Source organism: Prunus persica, chromosome G8 (assembly GCF_000346465.2).
Source record: "Prunus persica cultivar Lovell chromosome G8, Prunus_persica_NCBIv2, whole genome shotgun sequence".
NCBI classification, from domain to species: domain Eukaryota; kingdom Viridiplantae; phylum Streptophyta; class Magnoliopsida; order Rosales; family Rosaceae; genus Prunus; species Prunus persica.
The window spans coordinates 8,657,099-8,679,092 of NC_034016.1; the positions used below are offsets into that span (position 1 = coordinate 8,657,099).

The 21,994-nt window shown below is 43.3% G+C and overlaps 2 protein-coding genes and 1 long non-coding RNA gene across 3 annotated transcripts; 1 reads left to right on the forward strand and 2 right to left on the reverse strand.

The window, feature by feature from the left end:
• LOC109950547 lies at positions 13,305 to 14,133 on the forward strand. The gene is made up of 3 exons (XR_002272781.1): positions 13,305 to 13,457; positions 13,817 to 13,934; positions 14,046 to 14,133. It is a non-coding gene; the product is annotated as an uncharacterized LOC109950547 (long non-coding RNA).
• LOC109950823 lies at positions 15,834 to 17,743 on the reverse strand. Its single transcript, XM_020570958.1, has 3 exons — positions 16,664 to 17,743; positions 16,259 to 16,501; positions 15,834 to 16,160 (listed from the first exon to the last, which is right to left on the reverse strand). Exons 1-3 carry the CDS (start codon positions 17,741 to 17,743, stop codon positions 15,834 to 15,836), a joined length of 1,650 nt encoding a protein of 549 aa, XP_020426547.1.
• LOC109950824 lies at positions 19,261 to 21,296 on the reverse strand. The gene is made up of 3 exons (XM_020570959.1): positions 20,940 to 21,296; positions 20,077 to 20,778; positions 19,261 to 19,968 (listed from the first exon to the last, which is right to left on the reverse strand). Exons 1-3 carry the CDS (start codon positions 21,294 to 21,296, stop codon positions 19,261 to 19,263), a joined length of 1,767 nt encoding a protein of 588 aa, XP_020426548.1.

Genomic DNA, 21,994 nt, shown 5'->3' on the forward strand with positions numbered 1-21,994 from the left:
ATGTCCCTCATGAAGCGCATCACATAATACCCGCATTCGACATTGCTGGGTTGCTTTGGTGTGCCTGAGAGAGTTTTCCAAATTACATTTTTACGTCCTGCTCGGCCTATGTGGGTATTATATATTTTTAAAGCACTGTTCACGATGTTTTTCGCCTCTTCGTCGACCACACGATGACCTGGCAGAGGATCCAGAAAATAGACGGTCTCCTTCTTTGCTCTTACAATCAGCAAGATCCAATGACGGCTGCACAAAATTAATATAAAAACGACGGTTATTTACAAAAACGACGTATTATAGTATTTCACACGACGAAATAAAGTAGATATATTGGCTTGTTTCAAAACATCGTGTAAGTACCTAAATACATAAAATAATATAAACAAGTCAGCAAAAACAAACACGACGGTTATGTATAAAAAAACGACGTATTATAATATTTCACACGACGTACTGAAATAGATAAGGACGTTATAATATATTTATCACGACGGTAGTTAGTTAAGACGACGTGGTTAGTTAGTTAAGACGACGCAATATATAAACCAACGAGTTATTATCTTAGAAGTACAAACCTCATATATACAGCCAATACAGTAGCTCCAATTTCTTCCATGCCTGCAAATTGTGTAATATCTTCAGGCAGGAGGAAGGTATCGCGCTCACCACCAAACACCTCCTTATCAATTGTAAATTGGAGTGTCTTATCCTCAGGCAGGAGTGTCGTTTCCACAAAACGACAAAGGGTTTTTAAAGAAGATGGCGCCTCCATATTTGAATAAGCACCAACTTCAATAACCTGTTTAAAGAAATAAAAAAAATGACGTGGTAATTCAATAAAGACGACGGTTTAAGGAATAAAACGTCGTCTTAAAAGGATTTAAACGACGGTGAAAAAACTGTCGTGGTAATTCAATAAAGACGACGGTTTTATTAATAAAGCGTCGTCTGAAACCATTTAAACGACGGTGCAAAAACCGTCGTTTAAATATTTTATTACGTCTTAAAAAAAGTCCGCCGTCTAAGTTTTAAACAAACGACGGATTAAATAAAAATATCGACGTCTGAAATTTTGAAAAACAAATAAAAAAGGCAAAGTTATGTGAACATACCTTGTCGTCATGCTTTTCTTCATCTTCTTTCTCCTTTTCTTCTTCCTTCTCTTCATCTCTTTTTTCTTCTTCCTTCTCTTCATCTGGCTGATGTTTCCCCATTTTGGCAGTATCATCCTCCAAATGTAGGGATCTCACATCACCTCCAGAGCAGCTAGCTTTGTCAGACATTGGATTTTTGGGGCTTTGGCTAATTCTTGGTTTAAGCATGCTTGGATCAAAATTGGGAATTAATTGGGAAAGCTGACTCAGGAAATGCTCCCTCTCAGCCTCTACCAATTGTTTTGTCCTAGCCTCCATCCTTAAGGCCTCTTCCCTTGCCTTAGCCTCCATCTTTTTAGTCTCTTCTTGAAGGAGAACTCTTAAACTGTCCTTCAAACGGTCGTCAAAGCTCACCCTCTGTGGTTTGGGCAAATTGAAATATTGCCTTGGGGAAACACCAGCACCAACTCCCTCAGTCTGCCTGGATGCTCGGGGCCCAAAGCCATGGTCAGCACATCATTGCTGCCATCTACTCTGACTTTGCCTTCCGAGACTTGTTTCTGCAATTCATCCTAAAAAAAGATAAACAAAAAAACACACGACGGTTATTTATGTACAAACGACGTATTATATAATTTCACACGACGCAATAACGTATAAACCGACGTTATTATAACTTATCACGACGGTAGTTATACCGACGTGGTTATTTATTTAAAACGACGAAATGAATAAACAACCGACGTCTTATGCTATAATTAAAGAAAACAGAGTAGTGATTCCTATTTAGACCGTTAACGACGTTTTTAAAAAAGTTTCGACGTGGTAATATCATTCACACGACGCGAAAATGAACCACCGACGTCTTATGCTATAATTACAGAAAATTAGTAGTGATTCCTATTTAGACCTTTAACGACGTTTTTAAAAACTTTTCGACGTGGTAATATCATTCACACGACGAAAAATATAACATACGACGTAATAAGAATAATTCACAGTTTAATAAAAATTTAAAACAGAGTGATAGTAGGCTTACAATTAATTTTGCTTTCTCTGCCACCTTTGGATCAGGGATGTTACCATGTTTGTCCTGTCTAGCTCTCTTCCATAAGGTAGATCGATCAATTTCTACCCCAGGCATGGTTTCCTCCAATTGATCCTCCAATCCAGCATATCCTTTTCGAGACAATCGATGATTGTACTCGAGTTTCTCCCTAATCTGTGCATGTTGAGAATGCACAGACTCAAAATCTTTGGATAGCCTTGAAGCTACAAAGGCATCCCATTGTGCTTTCTCTATGAATTTATATGTTTCAGGGGGTTGGCTTAATTTCTCCCTGTCATTGGTGTATGGAAGGATATAATGCCTCGTTAGTGTAGACTTGAAATCCTTCCATTTCTTGGAAGCAGAAGCTAAAACAGAGGTCTTGCCCCCTTGGCCTATGACAAAAGCCATGTCAACTGCTTCCCAAATCTGCTCCTTTATATCCTTGGGGATTTGGGACCATTTCTTGTCCACAAGTGGGATCCTGGAGCGTGCCAACACACCAATATACGACTGCATCTCAATATGTGCTTGGCCAACACCTTTCCCCCTTTTATTGTACTCAACAATTGGCCTCAGTTTCTGAAGCTTTCTCTTCACAACACGAGGCATTGTGCTCATACCTCGACCAATCTTTGAATCATCAGAGATTGTTGTCTGGCTGGTTTGTTCTGTCTCAGCAGATGATGAAGCAAACTTCATCTTCTTCGAAGACTTCATCTCCTTCGAAGACTTGTCTTGAGGAGCTACCATTCCAAGCTTCTTGGAGCCAGAATCCTTAGTTTGTTGTTGAGAAACCATTTTAACAGACAAAACTGCAAGTGAAAATATTTCAGAAAAACATTAAGAACACAAACGACGGTATTAAAAAAATACGACGTATGATATGATTTTAGACGACGCAATGAAATAATCTCAGACGTAATAAATGTTTAAAACCATTATTTATATAACGTCGTGGTATATATGTTCACACGACGTCAATAGTAATACACCGTCGTGGTAAACTATTATTTATATAACGTCGTGGTATTTATGTTCATACGACGTCAATAGTAATACACCGTCGTGGTATTAACATTCACACGACGTAAAACAATAAGATATTTTGTCGTCTATATTAGATACCAACCCTAGTTTCTTTTTCTTTATATTTTATCAAATAAGGGAAAAACAAAAACCATTGTTCAGAGAAATCAAACCTGCAATTAAACAAGCATATAAAAAAAGACTATTATTTTAAAAACAACTTTGTCAATTTTCAGACGACGCTAGAACAACTGACGAACCGTCGTGGTCTACCGTCGTCTTATTTAGTTGATGTAGTTGTCTTCAAAGTTGGAAACTTTCTCTCTTTGTCTGTATATTTTATCAAACTTGGAAAGAAGTAAAATGATTTTGGCCAGAAAAAAGGTAAAAAGATTTTTCAAACAAAAAACGTATGAGCATGCAAAACAGTAACCAAAATAGTGAAAATGAAAGCTTACCTTTTGCGTGCAATGAAAGCAAGAGGAAGATGATCGATGTTTAAGTTCAGAGAAACTCTGACAATGCTCTGACAAGGAAAAAAGACGAAAAGGTTTCTCTGGGAGATTGAAATTTTTAATCGGGTTTGGCATTTCAACGAAATCTTTCAGAATTTGATTTCACAGTGCATGTGTAAGTCGAAAAGTTGCTTACATATAAAACCATTTCAAAAAAATAATACGGCGGTTACATTTAACTACGTCGTTTTTAACTAACACGACGCAATATTTTTCGTTCGACGTGGAATCATTTCATTTAACGTCGTTAGGTTTAATATAACCGACGTGGATTTTAATTTTTAAATTATGAATATAATTTTTTTTTCCGTGACCTTTCAGTTTATTTTTCAATTACAGTGCGTTATAAATAGAGTTTTTTTTCCGGAGGAAATTTAAAACGAAGGAAATTAATATTCTGCAATATGTAAAGTTTCTTTTTTGGATGACAGATTTAAATAAAATAAGAATATAAAAACAACAAATGTGTAAGTCAAGTAGACGAAAAGTTGCTTACATATAAAACCATTTCAAAAAAATAATACGGCGGTTACATATAACTACGACGTATAAATTACAAAATACGACGGTACATTTAACTTCGGACGTGGTAAATAAATACGACAGTAGTTTGTAGGTACCGTCGTAGTAAACTCAAAAATTAAAGTACATAAGTAATAACTCGCGTCATGGTAGATTATTTAACACGTCGTTTTTATTAATTTACCGACGTGGATTTTTGTAATATACGTCGATCATACCGACGTTGATTTTACAATTTAAACGGCGGTTGTTTTGTAAGGACCGCCGTTGGTTTTAAAAATTTATTCTATAAATTTGTCGCTTTCATTCATTTTCGGTTTACATTTAAGGTTCCAAGTTCTTCCTCTCTTACTCGCATCAAATATATGTCCACAAGAAGAAGCTTGTCAACTAGCCTTCTCACTTCCTTGATCAAGCCTGATAGGACACTTAGTGCTTCTGAATACTCCTTGCTTTCCATCAAAAGAGATGCAAGCCTGGCCTCCACTCGCTGTCGAAGGAAAGTTCGCTTCTCAGGGAAATCTGAAGATCAGATGTGCCTGATCCTCTGCTTGATTTTCTTGCCTAAGAAGATCCGTCGGATTTGTGATAGCCTCTTCCTTTATCCGTAGAGCTTCAGAAGAAGAAGATGGGTTTCAAGAATGCGATAAAGAATAGAAATGGCTTCAGATGGCCTCTAAAGCATGAGCAATTGAATCAGTAGTTTCTGGGAGATATGATGAAGACATTGTCAATGCTTTGAACTACACAAGTCCTGCAGAAAGATATGTTAAAGAAACTGAAACAACGGTGGTTTTCTGTTCTACCGTCGTCTTTTCTCGTCGTCTATATTAAGTTAAGATGGCGGTAGATTTATAATTACCGACGTAGATTATTTTGTTAAACGTCGTTAAGTGTACTACAACCGACGTGGATTTTAATTTTAAATTATAAATAGAGTTTTTTTTCCCGTATTCTTTCAGTTTTAGTTTTCAATTCCAAAGCGTGATAAATAGATTTTTCTTTCCCGAGGAAATTTAAAATGAGGGAAATTAATGTTCTAGAATTTGTAAACTAACACGACGCAATATTTGCAAATCTGTGTCATCTGTTAAGATTATGATGTGGAACAGAGTTCCATCTGGTAAGATTTCGTAACCCTTGGGATCTCAGACAAATCTGATTATGTCGGCGGTGTTCTATATAAACCGTCGTGGTTATTTCAATTCTTGTCATTAAGTAGATCTACCGCCGTAGGATAAGAAAATCAAAGAAAAAAATTGTTAACAAAAATTCTTATTAAGACGACCGTTAAAATTAAAGGTACGACGTATAAAATGAATAAATACGACGATAAATTTTATTGTACGATTTAAAGATAACGTCGTAGAACTATACGAGAATGACGTCGATATATTTATATTTTCCGTCGTTGTAAATTAATTTAATACGGCGATATTTTATATTTTAAAGCCGTGGATTTGTTTGTAATTATACGGCGTCTTATACGAAAACCTCGTCGTGTTATTTTATGAGTAAAAACGGCAGTTTTTATTGAAATCGTCGTCTTTACTTTCTACGTCGGTCGATTCATAACTTCTGCCGTTCTTTGTTGGCATTGATTTTACACTGCGGAAATCTGTTTCAAATAGACGTCGGTTGTTTAATTATGTACGTCGTTATTTTTGAACAGCCATTTGAAACTCCATTTTTTAGTTGTCTAAGGTTGTATTACACGACGGTGTTTTTAGAACCGTCGTCTTTTTATAAACCACGACGGTTTTCACTTAGACCGTCGTTGTTTTCGGGTCGTCTTTTTCACTTTTTGTAGTAGTGTTCCCACAAATGCCCCCCAGCTTCTGCATGGCGCGTGGTGGCATGTAGGAGATGTAAATTATCCGTTGGGCTGTCCAGCTGTAACTGGGCTTCCTTCGTGGACTTGGGCTCCTGCGTAGAGGAGGTGTTTGACTTGCCAATTTTATGAACTCCCAGGTTGGAAAGAATTTGCGATTCCTTGTAGGTCAAGGAATTTTTATCCTTATAAATGTAGGGCTCCTCCAATTTATTCTTCACATCCAAAACCCTTTTCCGATTTCATTAGTGAGAGAGAGTAAGCTTTGGAGAATTTTTCCCTTCTTCTTGAGCTCTTGCCTTCATCGTACACCCAAGGTAATTAGACTTGGGTTATATATATATATATTTTGTCTTTGTTCCGATTTTTGGCAGCTTGGATCATGCCTTCTAGTCTAAAGGTGGAAGCTGAAAGGAGTGCACGTCTATGCCTTGGAGCATAGCTGGAGGCGTTGGCAGGTCAGCAGGTTGGGGGTTGCACATCTTGGGCTCGAGCATGGAGGCCTAAAGGCTTCTGACCTGGTGCGGATCGTGGGCTCGCGCAAGGAGTGGTGGAGCTGGGCTTGGCGCGACGTGGACTCGAGCTGGGCCTTCGCACTGGGCGCGGGCTGCGCGTGTGGAGCGAGCGGGCCAGGCGGAAGAAGCGTGCTGGGCTGGAGCGAGCTGGGCCGCGTGCTGGATGGAGTCGATTGGCCTGGCCAATGCGCGCTGGGCTGGAGGCGCTAGCTGGGCCGTGCGCTGGATGAAGTCGATGGGCCTGGCTGATGCGTGCTGGGCTAGAGGCGCGAGTTGGGCCGCGACTTCTGCTGGGCTGCGTGCTGGAGCTGCTGCTGGGCTGATTCCCTTTGACCTGGGCTGATCTAAGCAGCTTCAATTTTTTCTTTTTTCCTGTTTGCTGCTGCTGCTATTTTTTTATTTATTTTTTTTTGCATTCTAACATGTAGAATTTTTTTCTTTGCAGCAGCTACTTGTTCATTAACCATGTCTTCCGTAGATGGTAGCAAGGCTCCAAGTTCTTAGGTCCCTTTGTATTTATGGGGAGGCTCTATAGTGCATAGCAAGAAGTTTGTGGCCAACTTGCATCGCGTCACGATTGATGCTCAGTTCCAAAAGTGGCGAGCTGCTTATGCGTCTGCCATTCCAGATGACGTGCGGGTTAAGCTATTGAAGTCTCGGAAGGACAACGAGCCTTTGGTGGATGCGAATGACCTTGATGCTAGGATCATCACCTTCTGTCCTTTTTTACTTCTCCTTGGGCTTCAAATTCCCGCTGTCAAAGCTTTTCAAGGAGGTGTTCTGCGCCATGGGGTGTGCTCCGAGCCAGTGTACTCCAAATGCTTACCGGGCGATCATGTGCTTTGAGAATCTGAGTCATTTCTTCATGTTGGAGCTGACGGTGCGAGGGTTCTTTTATTTCTTCGAAGTGAGGCACTTCGAGCAGTATGCCCAAGTTCGCGTTTACAAAGCCAAGCTGTTTAACAGTCTTAGTCAAGGGGATCATGCTTGGCATGACGACGTGTTGGAGGTCAGCGGACGGTGGGAAGGCGACGTTGGTGACGGCCCACTTGTTCCCATCACCTATTGCGATGGTATGTCTCTTTGCAATTTTTGATGCGCTCCTTTTTTTTGAATTTCTTGAAGTGGCGCTGACTAACTTCTGTCTTCTGCTTGCAGTGAGTGACATCAGCAAGCAATTGGAGCTTGGGCCGGACATGGCTAAGGTCCGTCGTGCTTTGAACATCCCTCTAAGGTTTCGCGAGTGGCGCTGGCTGTTGAGTGAGTACCGGGAGGAAGACGGTGGTTTGCCCCCTGCCGAGGACGTCGAAAGGTGGAAGCAGAACGGTCCTGACCCTGATGATCTGCTTGGCGGACAGGAAGAATGTTCTGCTGAATCTCTCTCAAAGAGAAAAGTTGCTGCCAAATCTTCAAGAGGTGAAGCTACTTCTTCGCATGCGAAGGATGGGTCTCCATCGAGGAAGAAACCAAGGCTTCCTTCTGCTAAGAAGACTCAAGTGGGGTCTACTCCCTCATCATCTGCCAGGGTCAAGCATCTCGTGGGTGCAGATAGCACGAAGGTTGGTGGTATGTGCGGTATTCGGGGTGTTCCACCCGAGCCTCCTGCTGACACGCTCGACAACCATGATATGTTTCGTGAAACAGCTCGTGCCCGACCTAGTTCTGTCGAGCGTCAAAGAGATGCAGACATTCCTCCTAGAAGTTCAAGTCGTCTGCATCGGTCAAAAGATGGAGATCGAAACGGGAGGTCTGCTCATGATCCAGCATTATTGACTCCTCTGGAGATGAAGTTAGCGGAGGCTAAGAAGATGAGAGAGTCATCTGCCCGGGTTAAGGGTTCTTCCTCCATGTCGGCAGTTGGTCCTAAGGTGAACAAGCCTAGCTCTGTAGGGGATGCATGCATATCTGATCTGCTCAAGACGAACTTCCTATCAAATCCGTCGTCCTGTGCTGAGTTGGTCGATCACATCCGTCTGATTCAAAAAGGACTGATTTTTGCTGCTGAGACTATTCGGAACTCATCTGCTGTTGCCCCCTCTTCTGCCCAGCTCAGTAGGTTGGAGAAGAAGAATGCTGAATTGGCCAGCTAGCTTTCCGCCGAGCGGGCCCGCTATGAGAAGAAGACGTCTAATTTAAGGGCGATGATATCTGGGCTGAAAAGCTCCCTTACCGAGAAGGATTCTGAGCTCAACTCTTCCGCTGCTGATTTGGCTAGTCGAAAAGATGCCTTCTTTCGTCTTGAGCATAAGAATGCGGACATCTCCCTTAGCTATGACAAACTCCTGGCTAGATTTCATGCCTATCATAAGTCTGCTAAAGAATCCAAGTCTGAAGCCACCATAGATGCGTACAAGTTGGGCTACCTGCATTGCGCAAATGGGACTGATTCCTTGTATGCGATTGACGATGTAGACATCGAGATGCTCTACCCCGACTCACCCCCTATGGAAGGGGGAATTGAAGAGTAAGTAACCGGAGAGGATGAAGCGGAGGTAGACGCAGTAGACGAGATGATGGCAGATGTCACGGTTTAGGCCGATGGAGTTGCTGAAGACGTAGCTAGTCAGGTGGATGCCGAAGAGGCTGCAGCTTAAAAGTCTTCTGTTGGCGTCTCCAAGTAGACGAAGACTCTTTTTTGTTTCTTTTCAGCTTTTGTAGTTTGCTTTTTTAGAATAATTGGTCTTTATTTGACCATCTTCTTTTCGTTAAACTTGGCCGGTTGGTCTGTTTGTTATGGAAATTTCAGTTGCATTTTCCAACTTCAACTTGCATATTTGACTTGTGAACTGCTTGAGTAACCAGCCTATGTTTTGATTGCACGTTAGAGGTGTCAAACGGGTCGGGCCGGCCCAGCACGGCACGAGTCCAGCCCATTTAAATGAGGCACGGCACGGCACGAGCACGAATATTAATGGGCCGTGCTCGGCACGGCATGAAAGCTTGGACCGGGCTGGGATTTAAAAAAAGGTCCAATGGACCGGGCCGGCCCGTGGCCCGACATGAGACGGGCTTAGCCCGAGCCCGCTCCAAGCACGGCACGAGCCCGAGCCCGCTCCAAGCACGACACGAGCCCGAGCCCACTTAAATCATCTACTGCATTTTTTCACTACCAAGTTGGAACTTGGAACAGCAAGTAAATAAAATAAAATAAAAAATATAAAAAATTGATGCAATGACCAATTACTTACCGGCAGACTTAAGTGACTTAATAAAAACACTTGATAAACAACCACCCAGCCTTGATGACATAACAAATAGATTTGGAGTTGGAGAGTTGGAGTTGGACTCAAACTCAAAGCGTCTAGACTCTAGGAGCCATGCGTGATTCGTGAAGAAGCAATGAAAACAAAGCAGCGTCTCCTCCTCTTCCTCTCGATTTCTGCATCTCCTCTTCGTCTTCCAATATATCATAAATCTTTAGGAAATACCCCCAATTATAAAAACCCCAAATCTGTGTTGGAAGATCCATATAGCATCATAAAAACCCAAAACCTGTGTTGGAGGCATCTAAATAGCTTGCGAACGATCAATTCTTTTGTGCTGTTACTGTTGCGATACTTGTATTTGGCGGCTTACGTGCTTTCTCTGATACTACAGAATTGGATTTACAAGGTAAGAGCTTTAACCGTATAGTTTCTATATTTGGTTGCTCAAACTTTGTGAGAAACATTGATTGTAGGGTCTGAGCTTGTTTTTATTTTTATTTTTTAATTATTTATCAAAGACAACAGTCTAAATTTTTTGATTTTTTGGTGTGAGTTTTGCAGATTTTACCTTCTATGTTCAAATTGGGAGACAAGAAGGAAGATTCAGTCCAATTGAATGGTAAGTATCTGGTTTGGATTTTCAAACATTCTTTTCTTAGTCTTTTTGAGAGAGTTCTTATATACATTAACCCCAAAAAGATCATAATACCGAGTCTGTTAATTGGAATCTGAAAGATAGAAGAAGCTCAAATTGGTTTTACAGATAGAAGTTGAGTAGGACTTGTATAAAAGCTCAATATAATTAATAGATTATGTATAAAAAGCTCAACACATTAACCCCATTGAGAATAAATTTGACAGAAAGCCGGATAGAGAGTTGTATATAGTGAAATTTTTCTTGAATTCATTGATATAGATAATAGTAGTTGCTCATAATTGAATGAAACATTTTGCAGATCAAACACCATTTGATTTGATTTATGCATCAAGCAATGTTAAGAGAACGTTTCTCTCTTTTTGTATATAATAAGAATGTTTCTATTATTCTTCCCATCTTTATATAACTTCATCTTGTTGACCTATTACACACAGGAATGTCGGTTTAATAATAGAGAGAGAACATGCAACTGCCATTCTCTTTCTTCTTCTTTTTCCAGTGCCATTGTTGTTAATTTTCTATTTAAAATAATGCGATACAAATTTTATTCTTAATAATTAGTCATGAACAGCGGGAAAACATATTCAATGTCGACACCCCAAAAGAAAATAAATTGGTATTACAGACCAAAGTTGAGTAGGACTTGTGTGTTTCTGTTTTCCTTTATGTGTTCCAATTGTTTATGAATGTGTTGCTACTTTTAAAGGATTTAGATGTTAACAAGCTTGAACAATAACATATTGTTTTGTGGGATGCTATCATTGATTTAATCGTAAATCTTGAACTATAACATATTGTTTTTGTTTTGCTGATGCGTGTATTTTTAATGCAGCCAACGTTCTGAGGTGTGCATTTTTAACAAGTATTTGAGGGCGTGAAATTCTATTGTAATCACCAAGGGAGGTATTTTTATTTTTATTTATTTTTTCTGTTAATGGATCCTCGAGATTATATTGATTTTGGTGAGCATTATGATAATAATTTTGAACATCTTAATCCTGATGACATGCCTAATAATGAGAATAACTTAACCTCTAATGATGTGGAGCAACCTATGCATGCTAATATGCCTCTTGAATCAAACACTCAAGAAGAAAACATTGATCAAACTGAGGTTAAAAAAAGAAAAAAAACTTCTGAAGTTTGGAAACATTTTAAAGTTTGTGACCAAAAACTTGATGATGGGACTATTCTTCCAAAGGCTGTGTGTATTTATTGCAAACATGCTTTGACTTGTAAAACTACAAATGGTACTGGGCATCTTCATAGGCATTTTAATGCATGTCTTAAAAAAAATGGTCATAATCATGCTAGGCAGTCTCAACTATCTGCAAATACTGGAATCTCTTCATTTAAGTACTCTCAAGCTAAAATGAGAGTTGAGTTAGCTAGATTTATTGCATGTGCTGAATTGCCTTTTCGTTTTGCTGAAAATCGTTGTTTCGAAAGATTTGTTCAAGTGGCTTTGCAACCAGAATTTAAGAAAGTTTCTCGCAATACTAATAGGAGTGATGTTGTGAAACTTTATGATGAAGAAAAGAAAAAATTGATAAATGTTTTCTCTAATTTAAAGGGTTCTATTGCTGTGACTTCTGACATGTGGGATGGTGGTAATAATTTGCCTTTTATTTGTGTTACTGCCCATTATATTGATGAAAATTGGTTGTTGCAGAAAAGAATTATTGCATTTCGTCTTCTTGAATTTCCACATACTGGTAGTTCTATTTTTCATGCTATGATGAATGTGTTTAAGGAGTATAACATTACTCATAAAATATTTTCTATTACTTTTGACAATGCTTCCAATAATTCTTCTGCTATTGAGCAATTTAAACATGTTTTACATCCTCCTTACGGAGGAAAATTTTTTCATATGAGGTGTGTGTGTCATATAATTAATCTAATGGTGCAAGATGGATTAAAAGTTATTCAAACCCAGCTTCAATTGATTAGGGATGCTATTGGTTATATTTCTTCTAGTAGCTCTAGGCAGCAAGACTTTGCTCACCTTTGTATGTCTCATGGCTTGAAACCTATAAAATTGAAAAAAGACATCCGTATTCGTTGGAACTCAACTTATCACATGCTTAAAAGTTGTAAAGGTTACACCAATGTCATCAATTTTTATTACAATAATAAAATGAATGACAATCTGTTGAGGGATGAAGAGTGGAATGTATGCTTTGCTTTGGTGGACTTTTTCAAAGTTTTTTATGATGCTACGTGTAACTGTTCTGGTGTTTATTATCCGACATCTCCTATTGCACTTCATGATTTATTTTCAATTAGTGCTACCTTTGCTAAATACAGATTTGATACTACATGTAATTTTACAAATATTTTGAGAAATGGAAACTAAATATAAAAAGTATTGGACAGAGATTCCTTATACTTTTTGTTTTGGTGCAATAATGGATCCCAGAATTAAAGTAAGTGGTTTGGAAGTAATATTGACTGAAATTTCAAGAAATTTATCAATTAGTTTACCACTTACAATATCCAATATTCAGAAGACATTCAATGATACTTATTTGTTGTATAAGAAGAAATATAGTGTTGGTACAATAGCTACACAAAGTGCTCCAACTGTTCATTTATTTGGTTCATCTTCATCTAGTAGTGCAGCTATTTTTGGTATGCTTGCTAGCAAAGGAAAACAAAAGAGTGTAATAAGTTCTCGTACTGAAGTTTTTAAGTATTTGGATACTGAATTTGTTGAATTTATGACTGAGGAAGAAAGAAATAATTTCAATATTTTGGATTGGTGGAAAGCACATGAAAAAAACTTTCCTGTGCTTTCCATTATGGCACGTGATGTACTAACAACTCCGGTGTCCACAGTAGCTTCAGAGTCTGCTTTTAGTGCAGGTGGTCGTGTGCTGGACGAAAAGAGGACGAGGCTTACTCCTCAAATATGCGAGGCACTTATGTGTTTGAAGGATTGGGAAGATGCTGATTTTCGAACTCAAAGTTTTGTAGATGAAGATCTCTCATATTTTGAAGATGACAGCACAAGTTCCCTTAATGAAGTTTGTTGAGGTTGGTACTTTGTTTTTGCTGTATGTTGATACTCAAACTTATTAAGCAAACAAAATACCTACTTAAATAATGGTTGGAGTTCCACTTTTTTTAGCGAGATCTGTCTTTCCAAGTTTGAATTTTTGTTAATTTCTTCTAGCTTGGAAATCGGGTGAACTTTTTAGCTGGTTTCTCACTCTGGTGTGGTTGCAGGCATTGGATACTTTCAACACAGCAATTGTTTCTCCTATCTATTATGCTATGTTCACCTCTTTTACAATATTTGCCAGTGCAATAATGTTTAAAGTATCATCACGTGAACATGTTGTGTTTGTGTGTGAGTCTTTGTTATAAATCTAATGTATGTAATCTTTTGGTAGGATTATTCTGGTCAAAGCGTGACCAGCATAGCGTCAAAACTTTGAGGGTTCATCACTGTGTTATCTGGGACTGCTATATTGCATAGTACACGAGGGCCAGATCCACCTTTAATTACAGGTTTGTATGTTGATGATCAGACTGCATGTCTTTTTGAAGATTTATGATGCTCTAAGTATCTTATTTTACTCCAGAAAATAATTAAATTTTTTTTTCGGTTGACTGATGCAGGAACGTGAGATGACAAATGCTGATATTTTACCCGGTGTCCTAGATTAATTTTATTTTCCTTTTTGTGTAATTTGGGAGGGTAGTGGTACTCTTTTTCCTTCACCGGATTTTCCTCATTTGGGGGTTTTTTAAGGCAAGGTTTTAACGAGGCCACATTTTTGCCCTCCACCTTTTTCATATTGTTTGGATGTTTGATTATTAATGTTTTCAAATAGTTCATCATTCCTTGCTTCTAGTTATATGTTTTATGTTTATAATTTTAATTATCTAGTGGGAAAAAAAAAATCAAGTAAAAAAAATTCAAATTAAATGGGCTTGTTCTTGGGCCCGAGTATGGCCCGAGCACGAGCACGGGCACGGCCCAAGCACGGCACGGCCCGTTTCAATATGGACTTGGGCTTTGGGCCGGGCTGGGATCAATGATTTTACTAAATGGGCCAGCACGGCACGGCCCGATAAATTAAATGGGCCGGCACGGCACGGCACGAATACATTAAAGGCACGAGTTTAAATGGGTTGGGCCGGCCCGGCACGGCCCGTTTGACACCTCTATTGCACGTCCTCCTTTAGAGATTTGTGAGTATTAGGGTCCCCTCTTGAAGGACTCCGGGCATGCACTGCATATCTCGTAGGATGATTTCTCCTTAGGAAGTTGGTGAGCACCAGGGTCCCCCTTGAGAGACTCCGGGTGTGTTCTGCACATCTCTAGGATGATTTTCCTTAGGAAGTTGGCGAGTATCAGGGTCCCCCTTGAGAGACTCCGGGTGTATTCTGCACGTCCCGTAGGATGGTTCCCCTTAGGGAGTTGGCAAGCACTAGGGTCCCCCTTGAGAGACTCCGGGTGTGTTCTGCACATCCCGTAGGATGATTCCCTTTAGGAAGTTGGCAAGCACCAGGGTCCCCCTTGAGAGACTCCGGGTGTGTTCTGCACATCCCGTAGGATGATTCCCTTTAGGAAGTTGGCAAGCACAGGGTCCCCCTTGAGAGACTCCGGGTGTGTTCTGCACATCCCGTAGGATGATTCCCCTTAGGAAGTTGGCAAGCACCAGGGTCCCCCTTGAGAGACTCCGGGTGTATTCTGCACATCCCATAGGATGCCTTGGTCGTCGCCCTGCGTCTCCCGTAGGACGCTACTTATGGGCAACTACATGATTATCCTACCTCCCTTAGGAAACGGATAGGAACCTGGATATTTCCCGCAGGAAGCATGGCGACCCCCTTTTAAGAACCTCCTAGCGCACCCTGCGTCTTCTTTAGGACGCTTTTTTTAGCGGGCTACGTCTCCAAACGGACGCGTTTTGTCGTCACCCTGCTTCTCCCTTAGGACGCTCCTTATGGGCAACTGTGTAACTATCCTGCCTCCCTTAGGAAACGGATAGGAACCTGGATATTTTCCGCAGGAAGCATGGCGACCCCCTTTTAAGAAACTCCTGGTGCACCCTGCGTCTCCCTTAGGACGCTTTTTTAGCGGGCTACGTCTCCAAACGGACGCGTTTTGTCGTCACCCTGCGTCTCCCTTAGGACGCTCCTTATGGGTAACTGTGTGACTATCCTGCTTCCCTTAGGAAACGGATAGGAACCTGGATATCTCCCTTAGGAAATTCCTAGCGTACCCTGCGTCTCCCGAAGGATGCTGCTTATGGGCAAATGTTGTGTTTCGTGGGCAGATGAGACATTTTGGAATGAGAAACTGAACTTATATTGATATTCATAAGATTACAGTCCTTTATTCGAAAATAGAAACAACTTGGTACAAAACTTAGAACTTCTGGCAGTCAGGAGGAGGTGCTACGGATAATACTTTCGAAGATGGTGAGCATTCCATTTTCGTGGTATTTCCTTCCCCTCCATAGTGTCGAGTGTGTAGCTTCCTCTGCCCCCAGACCGGCTGATCATGTAAGGACCCTCCCAGTTAGGATTCATCTTTTTTGACCATTGCCTCGGTGCAGTAATGAAAGCCTTTTTTAGCACGAGGTCACCTGGTTGAAACTGCCTGACCTTAGCTCTCTTGTCGTGGTAAGACTTCAACTGTTGCTGATAGGAGGCGACCCGGATAATGGTCTTCTCCCGTTCGCCTTCAAGTAAGTCGAGGTTGAGCCTTATCTGCTCGGAGTTCTGATCAACACTGCCCACTTCCAAGCTTATGGAGGGGACAGTGATGTGAGGTGGTATGATCGCTTCTGTTCCATAGGCGAGGGAGAATGAGGTTTCACCAGTCGATCTTCGTTTGGTGGTGCGATAAGCCCATAGTACTCCGGGAGTTCATCCACCCATTTTCCTTCGGCGCCTTCCAGCCTTTTGTTCAAGCAGTCCAATATGACTTTGTTGGATGCCTCGGCTTGTCCATTTCCTTGTGGATACCTCGGGGTGGACAAGTGCTGCTTGATCTTGTATTTCGCAAAAAAGGCGGTGATCTGCTTGCCAATGAACTGTGAGCCATTGTCGGTAACCAGCGACTGTGGGCAGCCAAACCGGCATATGATGTTTCTTCAGATGAATCGCTCCACATCGGCTTCTTTAGTAGAGGATTGAGCTTCGGCCTCGATCCATTTAGTAAAGTAGTCGGTGGCGACGATCATCATTTCTTTCTTGGCGGGCGCTGGTGGCAAGGGACCCACTAGGTCGATGGCCCATTGCATAAACGGCCATGGACTGTTTTGCGGATGATAGACTTCGGCAGGCAGGTTAGGGATCGGCTTGTATCGCTGACAGCGATCACACTTCTTGACATATTCAGCGGAGTTGTAACGCATGGTAGGCCAGAAGTAGCCTATGTTTAGAGCTTTCTGGGCGAGCGACCTGCCCCCAGAGTGGTTGCCACACTCGCCGTCGTGAATTTTACAGAGAACCTCAAGTGTTTGAGGGTACTTTATGCAAGTGAGATGAGGGCCGGAGTATGATCTGCGGATGAGCTTGTTGCCGTGCATATAGTATCTCGCGGCCTTCTGCTGGACCTTTCTAGCTTCGGACTTCTCCGTTGGCAGGTTTCCATTCGTCAAATAGTCGATGATGAGGTCTTGCCAGCTGGGGTCCTCGTCAATCTTCATGGTATCGATTCGCTCTATTTCTTCAATGCTTGGTCGGTCAAGGTGTTCGACTGGGATGGAGCGTCTGAACTGGGTATCCAGCGCTGATCCTAGGCTTGCCAGTGCGTCTGCATGAGCGTTCTCTGCCTGGGGCACTTGTTGGATGGTGAAGGTGGGAAATGCCTTTAATAGCTCTTGGACTTTGTCAAGGTACAAGATCATCCTTGGGTGCTTTGCCATGTATTCACCTGAGGCTTGATTTGTGATCAATTGTGAGTCTGAGTAGATGGCTAGCTGTTTGATTGCGAGCTCTTTTGCCAAGCGCAGGCCGGCGAGCAATGCCTCGTATTCTGCCTCGTTGTTCGAGGCCGGGAAGCCAAGCGTAATAGCTTGCTCCAACAGGGTTCCATCCGGGGTGGTGATGACGATCCCTGCTCCAACTCCTTTTTCGTTCGACGCTCCTTCTACGAGCAACTGCCACATGTCTCTGGGTTGGCTAGGTTCTGCGGAGGTCCCGTCTGCTTTTGAACTTTCCTTCTTTTGGTTGACCAACTTCTCTTTTTCGGCTGACGGGGTGAATTCTACGACGAAGTCTGCTAAAGCCTGGGCTCTTATTGTAGTTTTTGGCCAGTAGAGGAGGTCATATTGGCTTAGCTCTATAGCCCACTTCATGAGTCACTGAGAAGCATCAGGGCTGTGGAGGATTGATCTCAAAGGAAAGTCGGTCATGACGATGACTCGATGAGCTTGGTAGTAGGGTCGCAGCTTTCTCGCAGAAACTACAAGAGCCAAAATAAGTTTCTCCAACTTTGGGTAGCGAGTTTCTGCATCGAGGAGAGCTTTTGACGTGTAGAATACCAGATGTTGGGCCCCCAGCTCTTCTCGGATGAAAGCTGAACTGATAGCTGAGTTGGACACTGCCAGGTATACAAACAAGTCCTCCCTAGGGACTGGCTTTGAAAGCAGAGGAGGTGAGGTGAGGTAAGTCTTCAGACTCTGGAAAGCTACTTCGCACTCCTCGTCCCATTTGTCTCTTTGTCCTTTCTTCAAAGCTTTGAAGAATGGTCTGCACTTGTCAGTTGATCTCGAGAGGAATCAGTTGAGGGCCGCTGCTCTGCCCGTCAGACTTTGTATTTCCTTCACCGTGGAGGGCGATTTCATCTCGAGAATCGCTTTGATTTGGCGTGGGTGTGCCTCGATACCTCGTTGCTTGACTAGGTATCCCAAGAATCGGCCGAAAAATACACCAAACGTGCATTTACTTGGATTCAACTTCATGCGATATTGGCGGAGCAAGCTGAATGACTCAGCAAGATTTACAATGTGATCTGCACGTTTTGGGGCTTTGACCAGCATGTCATCCACGTAGACCTCCATAGTTTTGCCGATCTGCTCCTTGAAGATTTTATTTACAAGCCTTTGATAGGTTGCTCCGGCGTTCTTCAGCCCAAAGGGCATGACCTTGTAGCAGTAGGTCCCTCTCTCGATGATGAAAAAAGTTTTAGCCTTGTCATCCTCGTGCATCAGGATTTGGTTATAGTCGGAGTAGGCGTCCATGAAGCTGAGCAGCTGATTGCCAGAAGTGGAATCCATGAATTGGTCGATTCTCGGCAATGGGAAGTTGTCTTTAGGGCATGCCTTGTTGAGGTCTGTGTAATCGACGCAAACTCTCCATTGGCCCTTTTCTTGTTTTGCCACCAAGACAACGTTGGCAAGCCATTCTGAGTAGGAGACCTCTTCGATGAAGCCGGCAGCTAGGAGTTTGTCAATCTCGGCTTCGATGATAGCGACTCGCTCGGGTGCGAAGTTGCGTCTCTTCTGCGCCACTGGCTTGCACCCGGGGTTGACGTGGAGTCGATGACAGATGATGTTTGGGTCGATGCCAGGCATGTCTGATGGCGACCATGCGAACATGTCTTTGTTGCTCTGGAGGAATGTGGTAAGCTCCACCTTTTCTTATGGGCTTAAGCGCGAGCCAATCCTCGCTTTCCTGTCGGGCTGGTCAGGATCCAAGGGTATTAACTCGACGTCCTCCTCGGGTTTCCATCCTTCTTCCGAAAAGAGCTCTGGACGGATTTCCTCGGCTTGGTCCTGACGCTTTGATTGCTATAAGATAGCAAGATTCGGTTGCTCTACCTCCTCCAGATCTGCCTGGCTCACAGGGAGAAACTGAGCTTGTTTGCCTTTCTTCAGCCCTTGGGTGGAGCATTTCCTCGCCATTGCTTGATCGCTGTTGATTTGGCTGACACCGCCCCCAGGGATTGGTATCGAATTTTCTGATGTGTGGCGGAGGTGATGGCATTGATCTTGCCAATCCATGGTCTGCCCAGGATGCCGTTATAGGGTGAGACCTCATTAATGACCATGAATGTTTGCAGGCTGATCACAGGTGGGGAGTAGACGTCGAGGTCTATCGTGCCCACGGTAACCGTTGTTGCACCATTAAAGCCAGTCAGCGATCTAGCTAACTTGTTGATCTTTGTCTCCAAGCCCATCTGTTGGATGACCGCCAATTGTAGGATATTGGCTGCGCTGCCCTCATCTGCATGGATTCGGTCGACCATGGCCTGAGCGATTTGAATGCTGATGACAAGGGCGTCGTTATGTGGCATGTCGAGGCTGATCAGATCTTTCTTTTGGAAGCCGATCATAGGATCGTCTTCTGCTAGTGGAAGGTCGGTCGAGACTTGAGAGATCACAGTGGCCTGTTTGATCTTCCTCTTATTTTCCTTTTTGGTCAGCCCAGACTCCTCGGAGTCGGCTAGGATTGTGTTAATCCTTATGACCTTCTGAGGCGGCTCCTTGGCGGTGTCTCGATCTTCAATCCGTTGGATGGCCTGCTTCGCAACGAATTCAGTGCAGTGGCCTTCCCTCACGAGTTCTTCAAGATGCGCTTTCTAAGCGAAGCAGTTGTTCGTCGTGTGTCCGTACGTCCCATGGAAGGCACAGTATTTACTAGTGTCCCTCTTGTCCGGATCTCCCTTCAAGGGTGGTGGTCTTCTTACCCAAGGTTTATTCTTCACTTGGGCTAAGATTTGATGTATGGGGATGGTGAACTTGGTATAGTTCTCTCCTGCCGTAGCCTCCCTTTTTGGGTGCGACCTGCGCTTGTCTTTGTTTCGGTTGTTAAAATCGTCGCCTCTTTGGCCTGCCCGCTTAGTTGGCTGATCTTCCTGCTTTGTAGACTTCTTTGCGGCGATTCGGTCGTCATCCCAGAGCGCGTAGCGTTCCGCAGTCGCGTAGACCTTTGCCAGAGTCTGGCTGGGAGTGATAGTCAGCTCGCGGTACAAGTCGTGCTCAGCTGGAAGGCCTTTCTTGAAAGCGGAGGACGCGATTCGGTCGTCACATCCTACAATGTTCGCCTTTTCTGCCTTGAATCTCTTGATGTAATCTCGAAGGGATTCGTCAGACTTCTTGCCCAGGTTGTACAGGTGGTCAGGGTTCTTCTTGATTGTCCGGTAAGAGGTGTATTCTTTGGTGAAGACGTAAGCTAGCTCCTTGAAGCTGCTGATCGACCTGGATGGTAGGGTGTGGAACCAGTCTTGTGCTGCTCCTCGCAAGGTTATCGTAAATACCTTGCACATTAGTGCGTCGTCAGCCTGGTGGAGGATCATAACATTTTTGAAGTGTTTTAAGTGGCTCTCGGGATCGGAATCCCCTTTGAAGTGTATGAACGAGGGCGTCGAGAATCGCTTCGGGTGAGCGGCCTGCTCGATATCAAGGGTGAAAGGCGTAAAGCTCACCTAGTCCATCTCCTTACGTAGTGAATCCTTGAAGTTTCCTCCGGTCTTCAAGTCTCGAAGTCTTAGGAAGCTTTTGCGCACATTGCTGGTCGGTTACGTTGGCGACCTCCACGATATTGACTGACTTCCTCATTGTCCTCTGAGGGTCGACCTTCTCGCCTGGGCTGCCTAGTTGGAGTGTTGGTGGACTGCGCCTGCGAAAGATTCTCTGTAGCTTGTCGACGAGAATTGGTTCTCCGAGAGTGAGTAACGGAGCGTCTTTCCTCATGGTCCTCATTGTGAGGGTTGTCCAACTGGCCTCCCTGGGGGCCTAGCCTTTCGAGAGTGCTTCTCTGTGAGTTGACAGCTGAACGCCTTTCTTCGCGATCCTCGTTGCGATGGTTGTTTGGCCGACCTCCTTGGGGGCCTAGCCTTTGATGTACATCTCCCTGCGGGCCCAAGCGGGCACAGACGTCGAGTCGTCTGCCGGCGCGTTCGTCCATCCTTCTCTCCTCGCCTGGTTGTCCAAGGCCAAGGTTTTGAGCAAAGCCTATTTGGTTGATGAGCTGCCTCATTAGATCGGTTTGGTCTTCCATTCTCTGAGCTAGCTGGTCAACTCTTAGATTAAGGTCTGCTTGACTTCGTGGATCAGGAGGAGAGAAGTGTGTGGAGCCCAACTGCACACGGGCTAGGTTTTCATTGGAGGTGTATGCAGGAGCGTGCGTCGCGCGTGGAGGCAATGGAGGGAATGCTTGGAGTTGCTCCAAGACCGGCCCTAGGTCGGCGGTGGTAACGAGTCCACCTTGATGGGAAGTCCCGCCATGTTCGGCGGCAGTGGCCGGTGCGGTGGTGAGAGGTGGCGGTGCCACTATGTCGATCGCGGGATCGTGGGTAGAGTGGCTTTGGTTCGTCGCGGATCTAGCCATCGCGGCGGCTTTGCCTCTCGTGCTCATGCTTCCAACCATGGTTGTTTGGAAGGCTTCGGTGGATTGGAAAATAGGAGGAACGGATTCCTTGAGCACGCGTTGAGTATACCTCGTGCTCTCAATGAAAGCACCAATTTGTTTGTGCAAATAATCTCACGGGAGAATATTCGCCCAAGATTCCTTCGTCTTCTTCGCCTCTCTTTCTCCCTGCAAAACAGATCGGAGTAAAAGACCACACCCGGGGGGTGTTGGCCAAAGACCCTCCGATGCCTAAG

Excerpts from the sequence above, each read along its gene's own strand:
- LOC109950823 (XM_020570958.1), bottom strand. The coding sequence starts at position 17,743 with ATGAAGTGGGCTATAGAGCTAAGCCAATATGACCTCCTCTACTGGCCA. Across the intron at positions 16,502-16,663 it reads TGCAATGGGCCATCGACCTA|TCGCTGGTTACCGACAATGG; the intron begins GTGGGTCCCTTG and ends GGCTGCCCACAG. Across the intron at positions 16,161-16,258 it reads CACCAAACGAAGATCGACTG|AACTCCGAGCAGATAAGGCT; the intron begins GTGAAACCTCAT and ends AGTGTTGATCAG.
- LOC109950824 (XM_020570959.1), bottom strand. The coding sequence starts at position 21,296 with ATGGACGAACGCGCCGGCAGACGACTCGACGTCTGTGCCCGCTTGGGC. Across the intron at positions 20,779-20,939 it reads CCTCAGAGGACAATGAGGAA|GCCGCTCACCCGAAGCGATT; the intron begins GTCAGTCAATAT and ends GATATCGAGCAG. Across the intron at positions 19,969-20,076 it reads AAGTGAAGAATAAACCTTGG|AAAGCGCATCTTGAAGAACT; the intron begins GTAAGAAGACCA and ends TGCTTCGCTTAG.